Source organism: Simochromis diagramma, unplaced genomic scaffold, assembly GCF_900408965.1.
Source record: "Simochromis diagramma unplaced genomic scaffold, fSimDia1.1 OVJJ01000381.1, whole genome shotgun sequence".
Classification (NCBI taxonomy): Eukaryota; Metazoa; Chordata; class Actinopteri; order Cichliformes; family Cichlidae; genus Simochromis; species Simochromis diagramma.
Window position 1 is genome coordinate 497,859 of NW_024386737.1, and position 20,498 is coordinate 518,356.

At 39.9% G+C, this 20,498-nt stretch overlaps 1 protein-coding gene across 1 annotated transcript; it reads right to left on the bottom strand.

The window, feature by feature from the left end:
• Nucleotides 1-426: 426 nt before the first annotated feature.
• On the bottom strand, nucleotides 427-20,066 carry LOC120716613 (protein-tyrosine kinase 2-beta-like). Its single transcript, XM_040004199.1, has 30 exons — nucleotides 19,630-20,066; nucleotides 19,202-19,533; nucleotides 18,620-18,798; nucleotides 17,976-18,063; nucleotides 17,824-17,903; nucleotides 17,673-17,735; nucleotides 17,210-17,264; nucleotides 16,975-17,115; nucleotides 16,680-16,751; nucleotides 16,453-16,554; nucleotides 16,009-16,123; nucleotides 15,401-15,440; nucleotides 15,105-15,136; nucleotides 14,957-15,004; nucleotides 12,407-12,501; nucleotides 12,173-12,254; nucleotides 10,614-10,714; nucleotides 10,410-10,525; nucleotides 10,074-10,174; nucleotides 9,865-9,954; nucleotides 6,945-7,149; nucleotides 6,739-6,844; nucleotides 5,721-5,768; nucleotides 5,373-5,492; nucleotides 5,174-5,206; nucleotides 4,322-4,346; nucleotides 4,035-4,069; nucleotides 3,776-3,910; nucleotides 1,218-1,298; nucleotides 427-921 (listed from the first exon to the last, which is right to left on the bottom strand). The coding sequence occupies exons 2-30, from the start codon at nucleotides 19,403-19,405 to the stop codon at nucleotides 673-675; spliced, it is 2,841 nt and encodes a 946-aa protein (XP_039860133.1). The 5' UTR covers nucleotides 19,406-19,533; nucleotides 19,630-20,066; the 3' UTR covers nucleotides 427-672.
• Nucleotides 20,067-20,498: the final 432 nt, after the last annotated feature.

Sequence of the window (20,498 nt, forward strand, 5' to 3'; positions counted from 1 at the left end):
AGAGTTTACCCCACAGCCATTTAACAGGACTGATGTTAAAAGCACAATATTCAAGGGTGTGCTGATGGCTTGCTTTGGTAACCACATGAGCACATGAACAAACTTTAGTACATCATTTCAGTGTAGTTTTTTACCTTTCAGACGTATTGTTGTCAAACTGCTGGGCGGGTAGCCAGCATGGACAAGCAAGTTTGTGACTGGGATAACTCCAGAACGAGGCGATGTAGGTTTTTCAAATTGATACCAAAATTTAAATAAAATCAAATTTTTTGAATGACTTCAAACTGAAGTGAACTGGACCTAAAGATCAAGGTCACAGGTGTGAATGCAATAACTTGAGAACAAAGCAACATAGAATTTTTACATTAATACCACAGGTGTATCATGTATCATTAATTTATATCATAAAATGACCACTGCAACACAGAAAGGTCATAATTTTTAATAGTAAAAATATAGAATAAACACTACAAATATTATTAATACATTCAGCGTTTCAGTTCAGTTGTTTAAGCGCATATACAAATACAGTATGACATCTTTCATTAGCTGTTACACCCCTGTCCCCTCGGGACAGAGCTGCACCATAATAGCCTCCACATGTCCTCAAGAAAAGAACTGATCCTTTCATAACTAAAGCCAAATTTCAAGTTCGTTTGATCAGCAGGGAACCTATGTGTCTTCCCCAGAATCTTCTTCATCTTCTGAGTCACGTTTAGGCTTGGCAAGGTTGGCCCTGACTCGAGCCTGGTCCACAGCATCCAGGAGGTTTTTGGAGTCAAGAGCAAGAGTGTGAGCAGCAGCTAACATCTGCTTCTGGCACTCCTCCTTTAGTGATGTTATGGAGTTCTGCTGGGCCAGTCGCATCTTATTGATCAGCTCTGCCAAATCCTTGTTCAGCAGTTTCTTCGTGCCCTCAATCTAGGATGGACCAGAAGGAAGATCAGATCATACAGACAACAGGAGGTAAAAAAAAGTATAAAGACTGAAAAGATGATCTAGTATGCTTATATATGGCATAAAGTGTCAAATGGTAATAATCTCTATATTGACACACATAGAAGCCAAAAAGCCTTTTTGCACTGAGTATTTAATGTTGTTTCACAACATAACTTCTGTTTATGTGAATCTTCAAAGAAAATCCCTCTGCATCTGGTCTGCTGGCTGATATGCATACACTGTCACAAAACATAAGGCAGGCAATATTTGAAACCTACCTCTGAGGTGACAGAGGAGTGCAGAGAGGGCAGGATCTCATCAACACTTTGAATCAGGGTCCGGAGAGTGATACCCACTGCCTGCAGGTGGATGATGGAGAAAAGCGAAGATGAATGGAGTGAGAGATGTGGAAGTAAGAACGAGGAAGGATAAAATGATCAATTACTCAAATACAAACAGTCTTCCTTGTTTTAAAAGCTGGAACTCATGTTTAGTTGTGTAAACTCTCCATTACGTGATAGTGAGCTTTATGTGTGCATGAGCTAAAACAACAGCGCCCTCTACTGTCAGTGGCTCAAACTACTCCTGAAAAAAGGTCCGTGTATCGTACAGTTACAGCACTAATGATGGACATGATGAGTTTGGGAGTTGTCTCCAATGTTCCCTCTAATTTTTCACGTGTCTGAGCGAACACACAAACCTCCTGAGCGGTCCCTTGGACCACTGTGAGCAACAGCAGACGTTTGCACTGTGGTGACACCAGCATCGAATCCATCCAAGTTACATGGTTTATTAAAATAATCAAATTACAGCATTTACATTTATGTTAGACCACTTTAAATTAACTGTTTTAGCCCACTTACAATGAAAATTAAAAAGACTTAAAAATTAAAAAAAGTTAAACTTTGTTTTTATTTTCTGTAAAGCTCTAACTTGTATTATGAGTATGAGTCTGTGGTCTGGGAGAGAGTCTGTAGTATATAATGACCAACGTTGGGCAATTAATTATATAGTTACTTCTTCAAAAAAGTAACTGAGTTATGCAAACAACAAAGTTTTTTGCAGCTGTTTACCTAAAAATGAAGCCAAGGTGTTTTTTTTAAAAAATAAACATTTCAAACTATTTACAGAACAATCAGCTGTTCTGCATCAAATCTGATGCCACACAAATTATTTGTGCCACTCCAAAAAATAATTTCTGTCCATTACGAGATAAAGGAGAACAACAGCCTGATACCTGCAGGCCTGACAACAGGAGATGTATCACTGCTGTATCACCTGTAACATTCAGCAGTCGCCTCATTGTTCTGACACACACAACAAAACTATTGACTACACTACACACTAACCACACAAGATTTGCGCTAAACGTCGTTTTGTTGCGTTCGAGCGTTTTCCTTAAAAAACGCAGTTTTTACTGTTTCTTCTCGCTAGTGATGGGATTTCCGGCTCTTTTTAGAGAACCGGCTCTTTCGGCTCCGAACAGGCTCTTCAGGTTGTTTTGTTGCTTTAATTAATTTATTATTAACAATAATATAAAATTATGCACAAAAAGAATTACTAATGTAAAAAAAAAAGAAGAAGTTTTATTTATATATGTTTATATATAAATATATGCGGTGGCCCCTAGAGACAAAGCACGTACAAACTCCAAAACACATTTCTAGCATTAACTGAACTTCCAAAACAGAGCTACCTAGATCACTTAAATTACACAATTGAAAGCATATGTGTATTGTTTATGTATTTATACACAAGCACTCATATATATTCAAATAATTTAAAACTTTTTTCATTTACCTGTTACTACCACACACCAAATCTGGTCGTTGGTACTTGCTGGCTTGTGTAGCCACTAGGTAACAAAAGTTCAACACTGCCCCTAACATCCTGGAGCACTTCTGTTGTATTTTGTACGTGTTTTGAGTTTTATGTGCTTCTGAGTTTTTACGTGTTTTGGAGTTTGTACGTGTTTTGGAGTTTTTATGCGAGAGAGAGGGTGAGAGAAAGAAAAAAAAAAACCACGGCTTGCGTCGTTCACATCAAAGATCCGGCTCTAAGAGCCGACCGACACATCACTACTTCCCACAGTAAATATAAACAACGACAGTATTCAGGAAGAAAACCAAACATTACATATATTTTTATCATAACTCTGGTTTTACGTGGCCGATCAACACAATTTAAAAACTGGTATAAAGTCCACACTTTTTCCGTTAATTGTTCCGTCTGTCCTGCTCACATCTCCAATGGTTGTACACGTTGTCATTAACGTGGCTTCACTCCACATCAGCCCGCTTTGCTAGCTAAAACACCGGTGTCGGCGCATAAGGACACTGTCATAGGCTGTCAACGATGTTGATTTACTGCGTGTATACGAATGTGAATCGCATCATTGGCTGGACTATGGGATAAGGTGGCATCGTTCTATTCCCATACGGGAGCAGCCAGTCACTTACTGACTAACACTGAAAAACAGGAATGTTAAAGTTTTAATTTTAATTTCAATTCAGGTTAGATTTTTTTGTGCGCAACACAGATTTTCTGTGCGCGGAGACCGTGCCAGCAGTGCGCAATTGCGCACGCGCGCAGCTTAGAGGGAACATTGGTTGTCTCATTGTTGCCCCTCTAGTGCACCTGTTGTTAATTTTAATAACACTACAAATGTCCCATGTTTTAAATGCTGGAACTTATGTTTAGTTGTATAAACTCTCCTACACCTGATAGAAAGCTTTATGTCTGCTTGAGTTAAACCAAAGGCGCCCTCTGCTGTCAGTACTGTGTGCTCTGAAAAAAGGTGATCCTCATGGTATCATAGATACTAACATAGACCTACCTTGACAGCATTGGGATACTCAGAAGCCGGCAGTGTGTTGACATCATTCTTCAGCTGGACGACCTGTTTCACCATCGCCATGACGCTGGTGTAAACCTGATCACCTGATCGGTCCAGCTCAGCTGTGGGACGAGGCTGCAGCAGTACAAGAAAGCTCTTACTGACACGTAGCTTCATTTAAGCTTTAAAATGTCCACATTTAAACCTTTTCAACCCTTTCTTAACTATTTTTGATGAAAAATTTATTGTGCACTTTTACCTGTGCAGCTGGCATTGGAGGTTTCTGTGGAGGACCTGAAACACAGAAGAGAATCTAATAAATCAAAGCCATGTATCAGACTAGTAATGCCAACAGCACAGGATTTTGCACACTCCATGAACAGCTGATGCTTAACAGTTTAAAAAAAAAAAAGGATTATAAATGTTGGAGTAAATTTGAAACGTACTAATTAGTTAATTAATTAATTAATTTTGTACGTTACACTGCAGTTAAAAGAGAAAAGTGTATGTACGCTGAAGACACCTAAAAATTTAAAGTGGACTCACCGTTTTTTGAGCTGTTGTGAGGAAGCTGCAAATAACAGAGAAACAGTGACACAGATACTCTTTATCAACTTAACAGAGTACGGTTAGCCAGCAGCGTTTAAATAATCTTTGGAAACTAATATGTTTAAACCAATCACCCTCCCAACCCCCACACCATTACCACATTTTTGAGTAAATCAACTTCCTCATTAAGCTAACCACACGAGTTATTTAAAGCACAACAAGGTTTGTATCTTAAAAGTTTAAACTCTGTTGATGAAAACAAGTCACTGAATTTTTGTCAGCTCGAACTGTAGATGGAAGATCAATTTAACATTTATAGTTTTACACTATATGGACAAAAGACCAACGTGTTTCGACTTGTGACCACGATGAAAGCCATAAGCTGAAACACGCTGGTCAACCAATAAAGTTGTTCCTTAATGCTTCATGTGTTGCTGAAGCATTAAGGAAGATCTGTCACCAGATCTCTGTCCTTCTCCTCGCACCTTGGAAGTAAGTTCATGAAATTTCTTCCCACCTAGATATTTCACGATCAAATGTTGGCAGTATTGCAGAAAATCTGAAGCATTTAGGAATCATGGTAACTTCGCCAGGAAGTGGGAAATCACTTAAAGTTGCACAGTGGGTTTACTCACTGCTGAGGTGGTTGCATAGCTATAGCTAGTACTGTAATGACTCAAACACTGCAGAGCTCCAAATCTCCTCTGGTATTAACATCAGCACAAAAACTGTGCATCAGGAGCTTCACGGCATGGGTTTGCATGGCCGAGCAGCTGTATTTTCAACTGGGTTTCTGCCTCGCGCTGATCAAAGCATGATTTGCACAAGAGGAAAAGAAGAAGAAAGTACCTCGCTCTGTGTATCTCGTCCCACAACAGGACCCTACAGGAAAACACATTTAAAAATAAGCTTTAGTGCTTTATGTGTAATCAATTATAGTCCCATGAAATAGTATCAGACATGTATCACTTCATTTTGTTACACTGCTAAACTCCTGTAGTTCAAACCTGGCTGCATTATGTGTGTGTTTGTGTGTGTGATCTCTCACCAGATGTTTCTCTTCCTGCTCCAGCCACTTTTTGTCCATCATCATTTCTCTTCTTTGTCTTTCCAAAGTTTCTTCCACTCTCTCTTTCTCCCATGCTGGGATGCTATCCTTTGGAGGTACCTACACATGCACAAACACACACACAGACACACACACGCCCTTGACATGTTACTAATTTTATTATACCGGTGCAGATAGTTATATACGTATATACGTATATGTATTAACATTCACTGAATATGTGTTTCCTGGGTAAGGGGACGCGCGCAGCTGAATCTGAATTTAGACACTAATATACATGTATGTGTACACTATTGTATATCTGTGTGTGTAAGTGTGTTTAGATACCTGTATGTGTGAGCCTTGGGGAAGGGTGCTGCCTGCTGATCTGGAAGGCTAAGAGAAAGAAAGAGGACAATATGTAGGTTAAAACATTTACATAATTTATTCTGCACATAACTTTAAACTGCATACACATGAAAAAAGACATTTTAAAAATCACAATAAGCGTATAAAAAAGGCAACCAAAGATAAATGGTTGAAAATTGCTTGTGAAAAAGAAAGTGATCTGTGTGAGTTAATGAAAGACTGGATTTTCCCCATTTACTTCCACACTATCTCCAGCTTTCTAGGAACCTGAATATGGAGGAACTAGCATGTAGCATCTGCAGATGCAGCTTCATTTATGAGACCAAAGTGAAAAGTTTGACACATTTAATAAGCAGAAACTCTGGTGTATTTCACTTTCAAGATGCGTTGTAACGCAACAAAAATATATGTGTGTGCAGTGCTGTGCAAGTCTTGAGCCACCCCTCATTTCTTTGGGTTCTTGATCTTTATCTGTGCCACGGGCTTTCTGAAGGTCTTTGGCTGCTTTTTCACTAAGCCACTTAACAATGACCTATAAATAGTTTAAGCATAAAAAAGGCACCAGTGTAATGTGTAAACACATAACAGACAACTTAGCAAAGAAGCAATTTTAAATTGTATGTTCAGGCAAGTTTTGTCTAACGGTTTTTCAAAAAGCACATTATTTGTTTCCATTCCATAGATTTTTTGAACTATGACTAAGTCAAACTACTATAACAGACAAAGAGTGAAAAACACTGAGATAAAATAAGCAGAAAAAGTCCTTTTTAAGTCATTTAATCAACTAACTTGACTGTAAGGAACCAGAAACTTTATAATAACTCTGTTGATGTCTTAAGATTTCATCTGACATAATCGAAATGTCATCATTTCTGTGTGCAGTAATTCAGCCTAATCTGTCTATGCTGGTTTACACCTAGGTGGAAGTTTATTTAAAGACAGCTGCAGGGAGGAGTTTAGACCCTCTGAGATTCTCATATTGGTGCATGTGTGGTACCTTTGGTGGAGGCTCCGTGTGGTTGGGATCAAATGCTATCGAGTTGGACCGTGGTTTGTTTCGCCTCTCATCTTTCTCCAGCTCCACCTCCATTCTGTGGATGTCACTATTAAACACAGGCATCATCAGTTTATATAACTTTGAATAGTGGGATCAGTTCTTCTGCATGTACTGGGGGTCATGTGTTCAGTTAGGTGAGTGTGCACCTGAGGGAGCAGGCAAGCTGGCCAAAGCTGGGACGGCCACTGGGCTCATAGGCCCAGCAGCGGGTAAGCAGCGAGTAGATGATGGGCGGGCAGAGCTGCGGTTTGTGGAGTCGAACGCCCGCTTCCAGCTGGGTGATCACCTGCCCGTTCTCCAACCAGAAGAACGGCTGCTGGGCCATTGAGAAGATCTCCCACACACAAACAGCTGGTTGAACACATACACACACACACACACACACACACATGATTAGCTATATTAAAAATAATCTATGTTTATCTATTCACACTGAGACTGGCACTTACACTTTCATCATGCAAATGCGGTTTATAAATACATCAGCAGATTTGTCTCTAAGATGATTCCCAACTAAACTATTATTTCAGACATGAAACTTGATTTAAGCTTGAACATCAGATTTTAGAGAGACACACTCATGATGTTTAGACACTTTTAATTTTGTTTCAAATCAAACAAGGTGATTTTTCAGAAAAATTAATAATTTTATATCATGCTTTTTCCTGTGACCTGACTGTAAAAAATGGGAAAAACAATTTATTTTTTTTTGGTAGATATTTTAAAAACAGGAGCGTTATTGTCATCATTTATCTGCTACTTAATTACTTTGGTGCAGTATAAATTTCAGTGGCAGGGAGGGGTCTTTATTAATCGGAAAAGCTGTAAAATTTATGAAAATGCATGTGAAAATTTATGCATTCTGTCACATTTTTCAAGCTGTCCATTGGCCCAGATTGGAGTCTTTGCCCAACCAAATCTGGTGCCCGCGTATGTTTGACACCTCTGCATCACATGAACTGAGAACTGAACTTATACTGAGCATGTCTTCAGTCCCATAGGTGTGGGGCTGCAATTATTCACTGAGAGACTTGATTACTAAAAAAATCCCCAATGTAAATTCTTTACTGCGATGCTTTGTTAAACCACGACTATGCAGCACTCAGCTGCCACTGACCACTGCACAGTTGTGAGCCTTTCACCTAAATTTGTGACTAAAACCAGTACAAATGTATTTAGGAGCACGCGTGTGAATAAAATGTCTTACACCATTAAGCTCAAGCAGCCCCTACTTATCTCAACAAAAAGACTCATGAGAAACAACAGCAGCAGTGAAGATGACGCTGTAATAGAATAAAGAGGAGTCTGTCTACGCACACTGTTACCGGAGCTGTAGCTGTTACTGGCAAGCTCAGGAAATGTCCAAAACTGCAGCGCTTGTTACTAGTAACAATTACTAGTAATTTAACATTTAGATTTAATATTTAACATTTGATGAAAAGTTACAAACATTTTACTAAATGTTGTAAAAAATTACTCAAAAAAAACATCTTTTTGTAAGGTTTTGAGCTAAATGTGAAAAAATGTTGCCGTTAATTTCAGCATGTTTTACTTTAAAAACGGCGCCCCATAATATGCAGCATGCATACTAAATTATATTCAATTCTAGGCTTTAGTAACATTAGTTTACAGCAAGGGTGTAAAACATACGGTCCGGGGCCAGAATGTGGGACATTGGACAGCTTTGGAAAATGTGAAGAAGTGCATAGATTTTTACCTTTAAGTTTTACAGCTTTTCTTCTTATTGATTGATTTGTATTATTGTACGGTCTTTATGTCCCATATAAAGCACCTCAATCTACATCTATTTAATTAATAGATGTATAAATAATTGGTAGATAAACGATGAAAAACACATTCCTATTTTGACACCATCTACTACAGGAATTACAGTTTTTTTAACAAGAAGCATTTTTTTTTGGTGATTTTACGATTCATAACGTAGTTTCAGTGGTCTGGTATGGCCCACTTATGGGATTTTTGTAGCCCACAATGTAAAAGGATGATGGCTGGTTCACTTGTTTCACTGATTTACAAATGAATAATATAAAACATAAATACATTTTGTATTGTATTGATAATATTTTTAAAAAAATATTTTTTAAAAATGTGTACATGTTCCAGGAAAGTCTGAGCCTCTGGCTTGGGTTTTTTAGGTGGGTCACTTAAATATTATTAACAATAATTACTGACAGCTGCAAACACCAGCACGCCTGTTTTCGGCAGCAGGAAGCGTTGCATCAAAGTGCTCACTTCTGAGGAAGTTGATATGCTCACTTTTCTTCATTGTAGCTGCCACATGCTCTTTCAAAGGCTTACAGACAAACATACTCAATCACATTTTCACACTTGCTCATATGCACACGCACGCACACAGACACACATACTTAAGCTGGGCATACACTGTGCGATTTTTTCAGTCGCGCGATTCCTCTCCTGCTCAAATTGGGTCTGCAGGGTCTCACACTATACGGCCCGATGCTCTGATGCGACCTGAGTGCTCACACTGTGCGTCCATAAAAATGAAGGTTATAACAGAAAATCTGTCGCTCACTCACCCTCTCTGTCTTTCACTCACACAGACACACACACCACCATCAACTTTGCTAAATTTCTAGCGAAAAACATTGATCAAGCAGCTATGATTGAGCAGCAATGTACAGTGGGGCAAAAAAGTATTTAGTCAGCCACCGATTGTGCAAGTTCCCCCACTTAAAATGATGACAGAGGTCAGTAATTTGCACCAGAGGTACACTTCAACTGTGAGAGACAGAATGTGAAAAAAAAATCCATGAATTCACATGGTAGGATTTGTAAAGAATTTATTCGTAACTGTGTGCTATGAGAGATGGAAGGACTAAATAACATGGTTCACATCAGTCTACAGCCTGAGGAATTACAAATCAACTGAGTGAAAACCTCAAGCTGTACCGCGGTGTGAAACTAACTTTAAGCACTACTTGTTTCTGTTCCTGGTTTAATAAAAGCCTGTATTGTGTTCAGACGGAGTAAAGACCTACATGTGTAACTGAGAGAATGAATTTTTTTGTTGTTGTTTTTTCTCACCGAACATCCAGACATCACTGGCTGTGGTGAAACGTCTAAAGTTGATGGATTCTGGCGCCATCCATTTGATTGGTAAACGACTCACTGAAGCTGCACACAGAGGAGAAATTGAGATTCACTAAGTTAATGGGTGCAGTTAAACGGGCAAAGCAAAAACATGACATTTATTTTGACTTCTACAAACATTCGAAACGTGTCGATGTGTGCACCTTTATAATACTCTTGTTCGTCTACGTAGCGAGAGAGGCCGAAGTCACCAAGTTTGACGCATTCTGGAGACGCCACCAAGATGTTTCTCACCGCTATGTCTCTATGGCCCGCAGACAGACAGATAAAATAGAAACCACAAGATGACGCGAAGAATAAAGAAACATCACACCAAAAGAAATCAGCATGCAAACCATTTTCACCTAATATCTGCACAACATGCAGAGAGGCTTTAAAGTTTCTGCAAAACAAAAATGTTTTTATTCAGTCCTGCTGAGCTTCTTTCTTAAAATACACTGCAGGTAATGAAAGCACACTACTTGTGGAAAATGTGCTACCTGTGCACCATGTTGAGACCTTCTAGGTAAGCCAAAGCTTTGCATATCTGTAGACAGTAGAGGACAAGCGTCGCTGTGCTCAGGCTGTACTGGTTCTCTATGAGATAGTTCCCCAACTGTGAGCGAAACAAGGCACAGTTGCAAGTCACGGTTTAGGTTGTGATACTTTAGGTTTACCATTAGAATAAAAACACAAAAACATACCTCTCCGTGTTCATAGAGCTCCATGACAATCCAGACAGGATCGGCCTCAATGACTCCAATCAGACGCACGATGTGGAGGTGATCCAGATTTTTCATCAAGTCTTTAACAGAGAGAATTCAGACTTTATTAATGTAGAGACAGACAGAGATTACATGCAGCAATGGTTCTTGGTTATATTATGGCTTTTTGTTTACAGATAACAAAAGCCATACTAGTCCCAAAGTCCTGCTTACAATTTTTTTTTAGCATTACTCCAGCCTAGGCAGACAGACAACTACACAGATTAACCTAAACCTACTGACTGCATGGTTTCAGAGAGAACACTGGGAGCATGCGATCTCCTCACAGAAAGGCCCCAGGCAGGTGGTGGATTCAAACCCAGGACCTCCCCACTATGAGGCAATGGTGCTAACCATCACACCACTGTGCCTAACCTAAGCTCTTTATCTAAAAATACATTTGACTTCTGCTTTTCGTGCAAGTCTTGTTCATACTTTATGAGGAAGATTCTAATTATTTTCTTCAGAAGCAAAATCGATAGTTCTCCCCTCTCTTTTCTAAGCCCCTCCTATCAGATGAGCATGGGCAGTTGCTCATGTTTGATAGGCTTAAAAATAAAACATGTTCAACTTTACTTTACAGAGGAGATTTGAAAACCAGAGCCATCATGTGGCATCCCCTAAAAGACCCCACAGCTCTTTAATCGAATGTCATTATATATTTTACTGTCATACACCCAAAAGTGCATGTTTGATTAACTCTAAAAACCTGATTCCAGAGGAGTTTCTGTTGCTCATTTTGTTTTAACACCCACTGCATGCCCAGCAAAGAAACGTGCGGCTAGCTGGTGAATTTGCAGCTAGTGAAGCGTGATGAGTGCAACAGGACAAGGTTGAGACCAAAACAAGTGCTACATAGAAATGCAAATGTGAATGCTGGATTAAACAAAGAAAATAAGAAGAGTGTTGCTGGTGATCATGGAAGAAGAAGCAGGGCATTTCTGGGGGAAAAGCGTAACAAAAATGTCGGATATTTCGTCCTGTGACCATGAAATTTCAAAATGTAACGCTTGATTTAAACAGTTTAACCATCAGCAAAGATCCGGACCTCAGGAATGTTTTGTCTATCTCAGAACAGAAAACTGCAAAGCTTGTTACGTCTCAAGCTTTGATGTTTTTGCAATGGATGATAAAACCTGCGGCTTCCAGACTCCCACATCTAGCCGTCGGAGTTATTACATGAAACCACAAGCAGACAACAGGAAGTTCACTACATCAGCCTCGTTACTGGTGCAAAAACCTTCAAATGATCTAAACTAGCACATTTCACTCTTGGCTTGTCACACTTTACTCATTACTTCTTTAAGCAAAAATTAGCCAACACTTTCATTTTCAAGTGTATAAGAACCCCCCCATATAAGACCCAACTTGGCCCTAAAGTGCTTTTTTTGTTATAAATTCCTACGTGCTGCAGTTGCGTCACAAACCCCTGCACACGCTGGCTGACATGTGTAGTGCAAAAGAAAAGGAAACAATCACTGCAGCTGCAATGCACTCACCGGCTTCACTGAGAAACTTCTCCTTTACATCAGCCGAACAGTCCTTACATGTTTTGATGGCCACTCGGATCCTCTCCCCTGTCTGCAGACAAACACACACGCACAGTGGTTTACATTTGCAAACCTTTTTCATATTTTCAGCTTTGGGTTTGATGGATATTTGTGGGATGTTCTTATCAAGCATGTCTGAGCCTTAGCATGAGGCTAGTTAGTCAACACAACAGATGGACTCACTGGGCTTTTATAAACTCCATCGTGAACCTCTCCAAAGAATCCCTCGCCCAGGATCCGTCCCACAACGAAATCCTCCTTGGAGATCTTGTGCCTTTCTGCACACAGAAACAAAGGCACAGGTTGAGAAAACTCCACGTTTCCCTCTTTTAAAAGGTAGGTGATATGCTGTAAATGTAAAGCTGTTCAAACAAGACAAGACAACAAAACAAAAAAACAAAAAGAAAAGCCTACACACAACAGGATGTGTGGTTTGTCACTATTTGTACTTCCTTCCTTTACATGTTACTGGGACACGTTTACATCCTCTGTGTCACACTTTGCAGCAGTATGTTCATTTTCCGAGTCATATAAAGTGAAACTACAATGTGAGCTGTGATAACAGCTCATGCATATAATTTGATGTAAATATTAATAATAATAACCTTAATTTAATTGCAAAATTTTCTCCAACCCAGGCACTTTTTGTTACTTACCCACATCTGGATATTTAAAGGAACATAGCAAGCAAGTATAAAAGAAAAAAAAAGGAAAAGCTACCTTTGTTTTTAGTAGTGCACCAAGAAAACAAGTAAATAAGATCTAAATGCCCTAAAATATTTATCAATCAATGTACTTCTATAAATATATAAAGCCCTGATATCTGTGTTTAATAGTGACATCCAGAGTATGGAGGTGGAACTGGACATGGGTAAGAGGTGAAACAGACCATGTTACAACTCGAAAGTATTTGACACCAGCCACAGAGAGGCTGCACCAAAGGTACCGCATACACGCCACTACAAGTACCCAGAAGGTGTAAACTCCTCACTGCAGCTGTCATCTAATAAACTCCCTGCGTAGGTGAAAACCAAAATAAATATACAGTACTATGTAAAAGTCTTGCCAAAAATATACCACCAGGAAAATAGGTGCAGCTATTTATTGAAACATCTGCGCACCTATATAAAAATACTGTAAGTCAAAAACAGAGTTTGTACAATTCCAATTCAATATTTGGTATGACCACCTTTATTCTTCATCATAGTCTAAAGGCAGCTTTCTTATCATGTCTTTAAGTAGTCTTCAGCAATAGTTCTCCAGAGTTCTTGAAGGACATTCAAAGCTTTTCTTTGGATGTTTCTGCCTTTTGTTCTGTTCTCTGTCAACATGATCCCACACTGCTTCAATAATGTTGATGTCCGAGGTCTGGGGAGGCCAACCTGTGACTGATAATGTTGGGTTTCTACCCCGGTGTTCTTTAACTGCATTGGCAGTGTGTTTGAGATCACTGACATGCTGAAAAATGAAGCAGTTGTCGACCAGTTGCTTTTCAGATAGTATTTCATAGTGGATCAAAATTTGATGGTACTTGTTGACACCAGCTGGCCATTGAACCAAGACCATTTCTGATGAGGCTCCAGCGAACACATCGACCAACCCATCAATAGCCAGATGCATCTCCCACATCTGCCATTTATTCTTTTTATCCTCCATTTGTCCAGTTTCTTCAGATTTTTTAAGGACACGCTGCACACAATGTTGAGAAATCCCAAGCTTTCAGCTTACAGATCTTTGGGGATCACCTCACTGGTGCATAAATATTATTTGTATGTCTGCCATCCATCCATCCATCCATCTTCATCCGCTTTATCCGAGGCCGGGTCGCGGGGGCAGCAGCCTAAGCAAAGAGGCCCAGACCTCCCTCTCCCCAGCCACCTCCTCCAGCTTATCTGGGGGAACACCAAGGCGTTCCCAGGCCAGCCGAGAGATATCATCTCTCCAGCGTGTCCTGGGTCTGCCCCGGGGCCTCCTCCCGGTGGGACATGCCTGGAACACCTCACCCAGGAGGCGCCCAGGGGGCATCCTTGTCAGATGCCCGAACCATCTCAGCTGGCTCCTTTCTGAGCCCCTCCCGGTGCCTGTCTGCCAAACTGTGTTATCTAAATAATTTTTCATAGATTCAACTAAAGAAATTGGTTCTTTGCCAAGTTATTATGTGAAAACAGAACACTGGCTCATCCCTTGAGTTAGGTGCCTTTTTATGTTTGAATGATTCATAAGTTTGAAGTACCTTAACAACAAAGAAGCAAACAAAAACCCCAAACCAAGTTATAGAACTGGTATAGAGCAGTCAATGTCCAAGGAAAAACATTAAAAGACTTTCAGGAAGCTCAAGGTTACGTTAAAAAAACCTAAAAAACAAAACAAAACTAGATTCAGTCTTTTTGGAAGGGAAATATACAGAAATGAGGGCGGCTCAAGACTTTTGCACAGTACCGTATAATTTTGGTTAAACCCAGGAAAGTTTTTACGTGTACATTTTTAACTTTCCACTTACTCACTTTGAATACTCCAGCTTTACTTAGTTTGCTGTTTTGCAACAATGTTTTAACATTTTCATTCTTTCTCAATACGGAAGAGAGCAGCAGGGTATTATATAACAAAATCCCCACAACTGACCATCGCAATAACACAAACACCTTAACTGACAGATGGTTTTGGCTCATTGGTAGCGATACAATCTGCGTGAGCTTCAGGATCAATTTTGATTTAAAGTAAAATGCTACTCACCACTAATGTCAGCTCCGTCTTCAGGGATTTCAGCATAAATATCAGAATCTAAAGTTAAACGAATAAAAGAAAAACACATTATTAGTATACATACATACATTGCTTTTAAAGTTAAAAGTAAAATTCTAGAGGCTGGATTAGTACTTACTGAAACCTTTACTGTGAGCACTGGAACCAGCACTGGAAGAAGAAGAGAGAAAAATGTTTCTTTCTTTCTGTAACATTTTGTATACAAGCAAACGTTTCAGCAAACATCTGTGACATATCAGCTGTGAGCAGTAGACATATGAAAAAATGAACACAGAGGAGGAAGGTCTTAAAATAAACTACACCCACATACGTTATGCTTCTACTAAATTATCCCCACCGAGGGAAAACAATGTGTCACCTTTAATAACATTTTAAAAAAACCCACAACTTTCCAAATTGACTCATCACGCTCACCATTTTGGGATGTCAGGAAGTTTCATTCGCGTATCTCTCCCTGTAAGAGTCAGATATCTGGTTAAGGCATAGGTGGCAGGAATAGGCAATTAAAGGTTCTTTCCACAGTCTCATGCTCTGTTATACTAAACCTTACTGCAATAAGTGGGAAAAACATGGCTTAATTTTAATTTTTTAATGTCAAATGTAATATCAAATTCATGGAAAGTGAGAGCCAAGAGGCCAAAAGTAAGTGCCAGGATTAAGCAGGATGAGTGGGTTACATGGAAATGTCACATGTTATCATGTAAAAAAAAAAGAAAAAAAGAGTGCAATAGACTGGCACTCTGTCCAAACTATACCCGACCTGTCAATCTATGATAGCTTGGACGTACTTGAGCCCTCCCACAACTCTTAGCTAGATAAGTGGTTAAGAAGATGGGTGGAAAGGCATTCCTTCCCCCTGGAATGAGCTGCAGAATGAATATCTCGTAAAATCTCCAGTATGCATGTGATACCAGTTTATGCAACTCTATTATACAGCTCTTTTTCTGGCCAGGACACGCTTGTAAAAGACATTTTTTAATCTCAAGACCCTTACTTTTTGCGTGGATGGACATTACTTTTACCTTTGTTGGGGCTGACAATAAGTGAACGTTCAGCGCCTTCCAGTCGGCAGTAGCCATCAATCAGGTCAGCCATGTTTTCTGCTACTGCCAGGGAGGAGGTGTTCACTGACAGCGGCTGGAGGGTGGAAGATACATGATATTTAATCTGCACTAAGAACTAAAAAACACTGGGTGCATTAAGATATAGCTAATGCGACTTCTACAACACAACTACTGTTTGTAAAAGCAGTGTGATTAAAAAAAAAAAAAAATCCAGATCATAAACCCTATCACTCTCCCCCAGTTATGGGGACAATGATACCTACTGTACTTCAAAATTTCATCAGTTCTTTTTCATTACTTCCCTGGAAGTCTTTGACGATTTGACGCCTCCAGGGAAGTGATGAAAAAGGTAGAAATGAAACAAAACACAGCAGTTAAACAAATCAGGAAGTTCAGTGCTACCTGTTTGGCTCCCTCAATGTGCGCTTTGAGCAGAGCTCGCCCATCACTCTCTGCAGTACAGGAGATGCTGCGGACCTGAGAGAACTTGGCCAAACAGATGGGCTGAAAAGATTTAAAAGATTTAGACAATATATTTATATATAAATAGACACACACACACACCATGACAGATTTGTTTTAAGAGATCAAACAAAAATTAATAGAAGTAAGAGAAAGTTCAAACTCACCGTTGAGTTCTCAGTGTGCTGACTAATCCCATCAGGGTCAATAACTAAGTCTATTGTTAAGCTCCAGCCTTGCTACAGAGACACAAAGCACACACATTAATAATTTTGAAACCTCTCTGAGAAGAGAAGAGATCCCATTTTTGTGAACACAAAGAAATGAAAAACATAAATATATAAAGCACTGCACTGCGTTTTATCTTCAAACAAAACAAGTTTTTACTGTTAGAATTCAGTCACCACTTGTTTTATTCAGTGCCAGTATACGTGACAACCAGTGCACCCATCAAATACTCACCACTAGTTGGCAGGCGAAGCTTTCCTGCGTGAAGCACCAGCACTGAGACAGAGTGGTGAAGAACTTCGCCATGCACTGGTCCTGATTCAGAGCCGAGTAGCCCTGAAATGTCTGCTGGATCATGCGACGCAGCTGCTTGGGCTGATACACAGATGCAGACGGAGACAATCAGGCACATTTTATTTCATCCTGTAACTTTAGGCAGAAATTGTATCGAAATGTTCTGGCTCCATACCTTCATGCTGTCAATGAGCTCTTTGGGGAAGAAGAGGTCGAGTCCTATCTCCTTCCTAATGGAGGAATAAAGGGAAGTCAGACAGCTATAATGAAACAAAAACTTGATGCAACACCGCATCTCTCTAGTTTAGAACAATATGTAATGTGAAACTTTCACTTTTAGAAATATGCACTTTATGTAGCTTTTTGTGTTAACCGGAGACTGCATCTGGTCATTTTTACTTTTCCTTTTCATCCACCTTTCACCACATATCCACATATCAATTCTCAGAAATAGAAAGCCCTTCTATTTCTGAGAAATGCTGATTAAATAGGTGGCGCAGGCCTATTTAAAAAAAAAACAACTAACAAAAACAATAAAGTGGTACACACGCATGTACCACAAAGGCATGAAAGGCCTGAGGTAAAAGGTAAACAGGCAGTAGCATGAGAAGTAGGAAGGTTATGCATGCTAAACTTACTCCAGAAATTCAAAGTTTGACTTTTTCTCCAATCCGTTTGGATTCATGTCTTTGCAGAACCTCCTGTAAGTAGTAACAGTACCATTCATCAGTTTTCCATGAAAGTATGCACAATTATTTCCCAGTTTTTCTTTTGTCCATGAGATGTTACCTGATTTCCAGACAGCCAAGCTGTAGAGCCATTCCATCGCTTACTTTTGAGGCATACTGCTGCATATAATCACTTCGTACCTGAGGGTAAACGTGTAAACCTAAATTAAACCGCTAAGACGAAGGTGCAAAAACACTGACAATTTTACTGACCTGCTGGTAAAAGTAGAGCATGGTGGTTCTGTCATCTTGGAATTTTTTCATAAAGTCTGATGGGATGTATCTGATCCTCAAGTCATATCTGAACAAATAAAGATCACAGTTCACGGTCATAAACTTTATATTATTTTTGAGATATCACAAATAGCAATAATGTCAGCTGGTTATTTGTGAGATATCAGATTCCTGGCTTAGTATCGATACTTTTGTTAGATTTAGATAGATAGAGTACACTTTATTTGAATATTTTCAGTGTGGGATGCTTAGCTCAGTGGGTACACAGGCGACCAAATGCTGTATGGCTGGAGAGGCCTGCCTTCAAGTCTGACCTGTGGACTTTTGCCACTCGTCTTCCCCTCTCTCTCTCCCCACTTTCCTGTCTCTCTAAGCTGTCCCTATCCAAAAAAGGCTAAAAAAAAACTATCTTTACTGTATTTTAAGATTGTACATACCAAGCACATTTCTTTAATGATTAATCATATGAATAAATAAAGTTTTGATTTTATACATTTCAGCTGCATTTTACTCAAAAATATCGCTCCATGTTTGCCGAAGAATCCTTTTTTGTGTTTTTGAGTGTACCGCCCAGTCAAAACCAGTCAAAACAAAATATTCAGCGATGTGACAGGTTTACCAACCTCCACTCAGCTTCTAGGTGCTGCTGCTCGTAGCGGTGGGTGAGCTCAGCCACAGTGAGATCAGGGTGCAGCCAGTGTATCTCTGAGGATTTGAGGTGTTTGAGAAGGAGGCCGTAGCATTGGGTGTATTTTATCTCTGGACCAACGCAGCCGCTGGACAGCACCGTGCTGATCAGATTCTGGGATTGAAATAAATACAGAGAAGCACATTGAATTTTAGCTTTCCAGTACAAGCTTGATATCAACTTTACAACGCGTGCTGTGTCATGCGAATAAATTCCGTTCTGATGTAGGTTTAGAGAACTCAAGCGAAGGCTAAATGCCAGTGCAAGGCTTGTTTATCAGTGTGTGCATCCTGTTATCAGAAATCCAAAACAGACTTCCTTGTTGTCCTAGAAGAAGGTATGAAGAATACATCTGAGTGCAGTGATGCCAATAAAGTCAGGAAAACTTAGAGAAGAGTAGCTGAAAGCAGGGCGGCAGAACATTATTAAAGCATTTCAGTCTATCTGATAAGCACAGCAGAGTAAAGCTTTTATAGTTTTAGAGTAGAGTATGAAGTAAGAGTAAAAAAAGGTCTACCTTGACAGTCCATCCCTCCTCACAGCGGATGAGTTTGAAGTTCTTGCCCAGGTTGGGGCTGTTGCTGAGGAAACACACTTTGATGATCTTCACCTGGGAGAGGACATCCCTGTGGACACCCGCTGTTGGAGACAGGTCCGAGGAATCTGACTGGCTGGTCAGAGACATGCTCCTCCAGGAAAGGGTGCTGGTGTCTCCCGACATCACGCACTCACTCGACACACACACAGACACACAAACAGCTACTGCACTTAGACATCCATGACTGTCCAAGTTTTCAGTCTGCTGCTTCTTTCTCCCTCACACAGAAAACAGGTAGGGGCGCATTGAAGCTGGGGACATGTAAGAGATCACCGTGTTGTTAGACTTAAAGAGCTTTCATGTGTCAGTAAATGGCTTAAATTCTGCTGCGATGTCTCTGTACTCACCAGTCTTGCACAAGCTTCACGTACGGCTCAATGTTCATGCGGTCTTTGAAAAACGAAGACTATTCAAACCCAGCGACAGAGCGCACACCGATTACTTTGTAAAGCAAAGTTTTGTGTTGTTTGTGTTCTTCTGGAGATTAAAAGAGCAGACCTATAAGAAGTTGTCTGCTGAACAAGAATCATATCAGTTCGCGAAAGAGGAAACAGCACTGACGAGCCAATGAGGAAGTTGAAGTGCAGCTACAGAAAAACTGACAGGACTGATGAAACCGCTGTGTCACCCCCCATCTTACGTGCAATGGCACAGTCCACAACCGCAAGTCACTGCTGTGCAAAAGTGGCATAGCCCACGGGACATTTGCTTCCTCTTCAAAAAGTCAGCAAAAGTACCTCGCAGGTGAAATTGGAAAGTGTGGCCTGATTACTAAACAGGCGATATGTAAAAGGAACAACTTGCATGAATTTTAAATCTAGACACATATGTAGATATGGCTATCAATTCTTTTTTTCTCCACTTGTTAAGCAAGCTAAAAATAGAAAAAGCATCTATCTCAAGGGATAAATCAGCAAAAGAACCATTTTCAATTGCTTTTTTAGGAACTTTTCTGGTGACAGCCTGTCACAAAAACACATAACTCCTTCCCATTTCTTTGGTTGAATATATGAAAAGATACAAAGATACAAAAAAGATGATCCCCACATATCTTAGCATGGTGTGCAGTGTATCCTTGAAAAATGTGAGGAAACTGGACAAGTGGAGGACAAAAGAAGAAATGGCAGGCTTAAATACTCTATTCAGCAGATCAACAGTATCTGAAAGTCGCGTCCTTAAGAAACAAGAAAAAGTCAGACAAAGACCTGACAAAGAA

Excerpts from the sequence above, each read along its gene's own strand:
- LOC120716613 (XM_040004199.1), bottom strand. The coding sequence starts at position 19,405 with ATGTCGGGAGACACCAGCACCCTTTCCTGGAGGAGCATGTCTCTGACC. Across the intron at positions 17,116-17,209 it reads AGCTCATTGACAGCATGAAG|CCCAAGCAGCTGCGTCGCAT; the intron begins GTATGGAGCCAG and ends TCTGTGTATCAG. Across the intron at positions 7,150-9,864 it reads CAGTGATGTCTGGATGTTCG|CTGTTTGTGTGTGGGAGATC; the intron begins GTGAGAAAAAAC and ends GTGTTCAACCAG.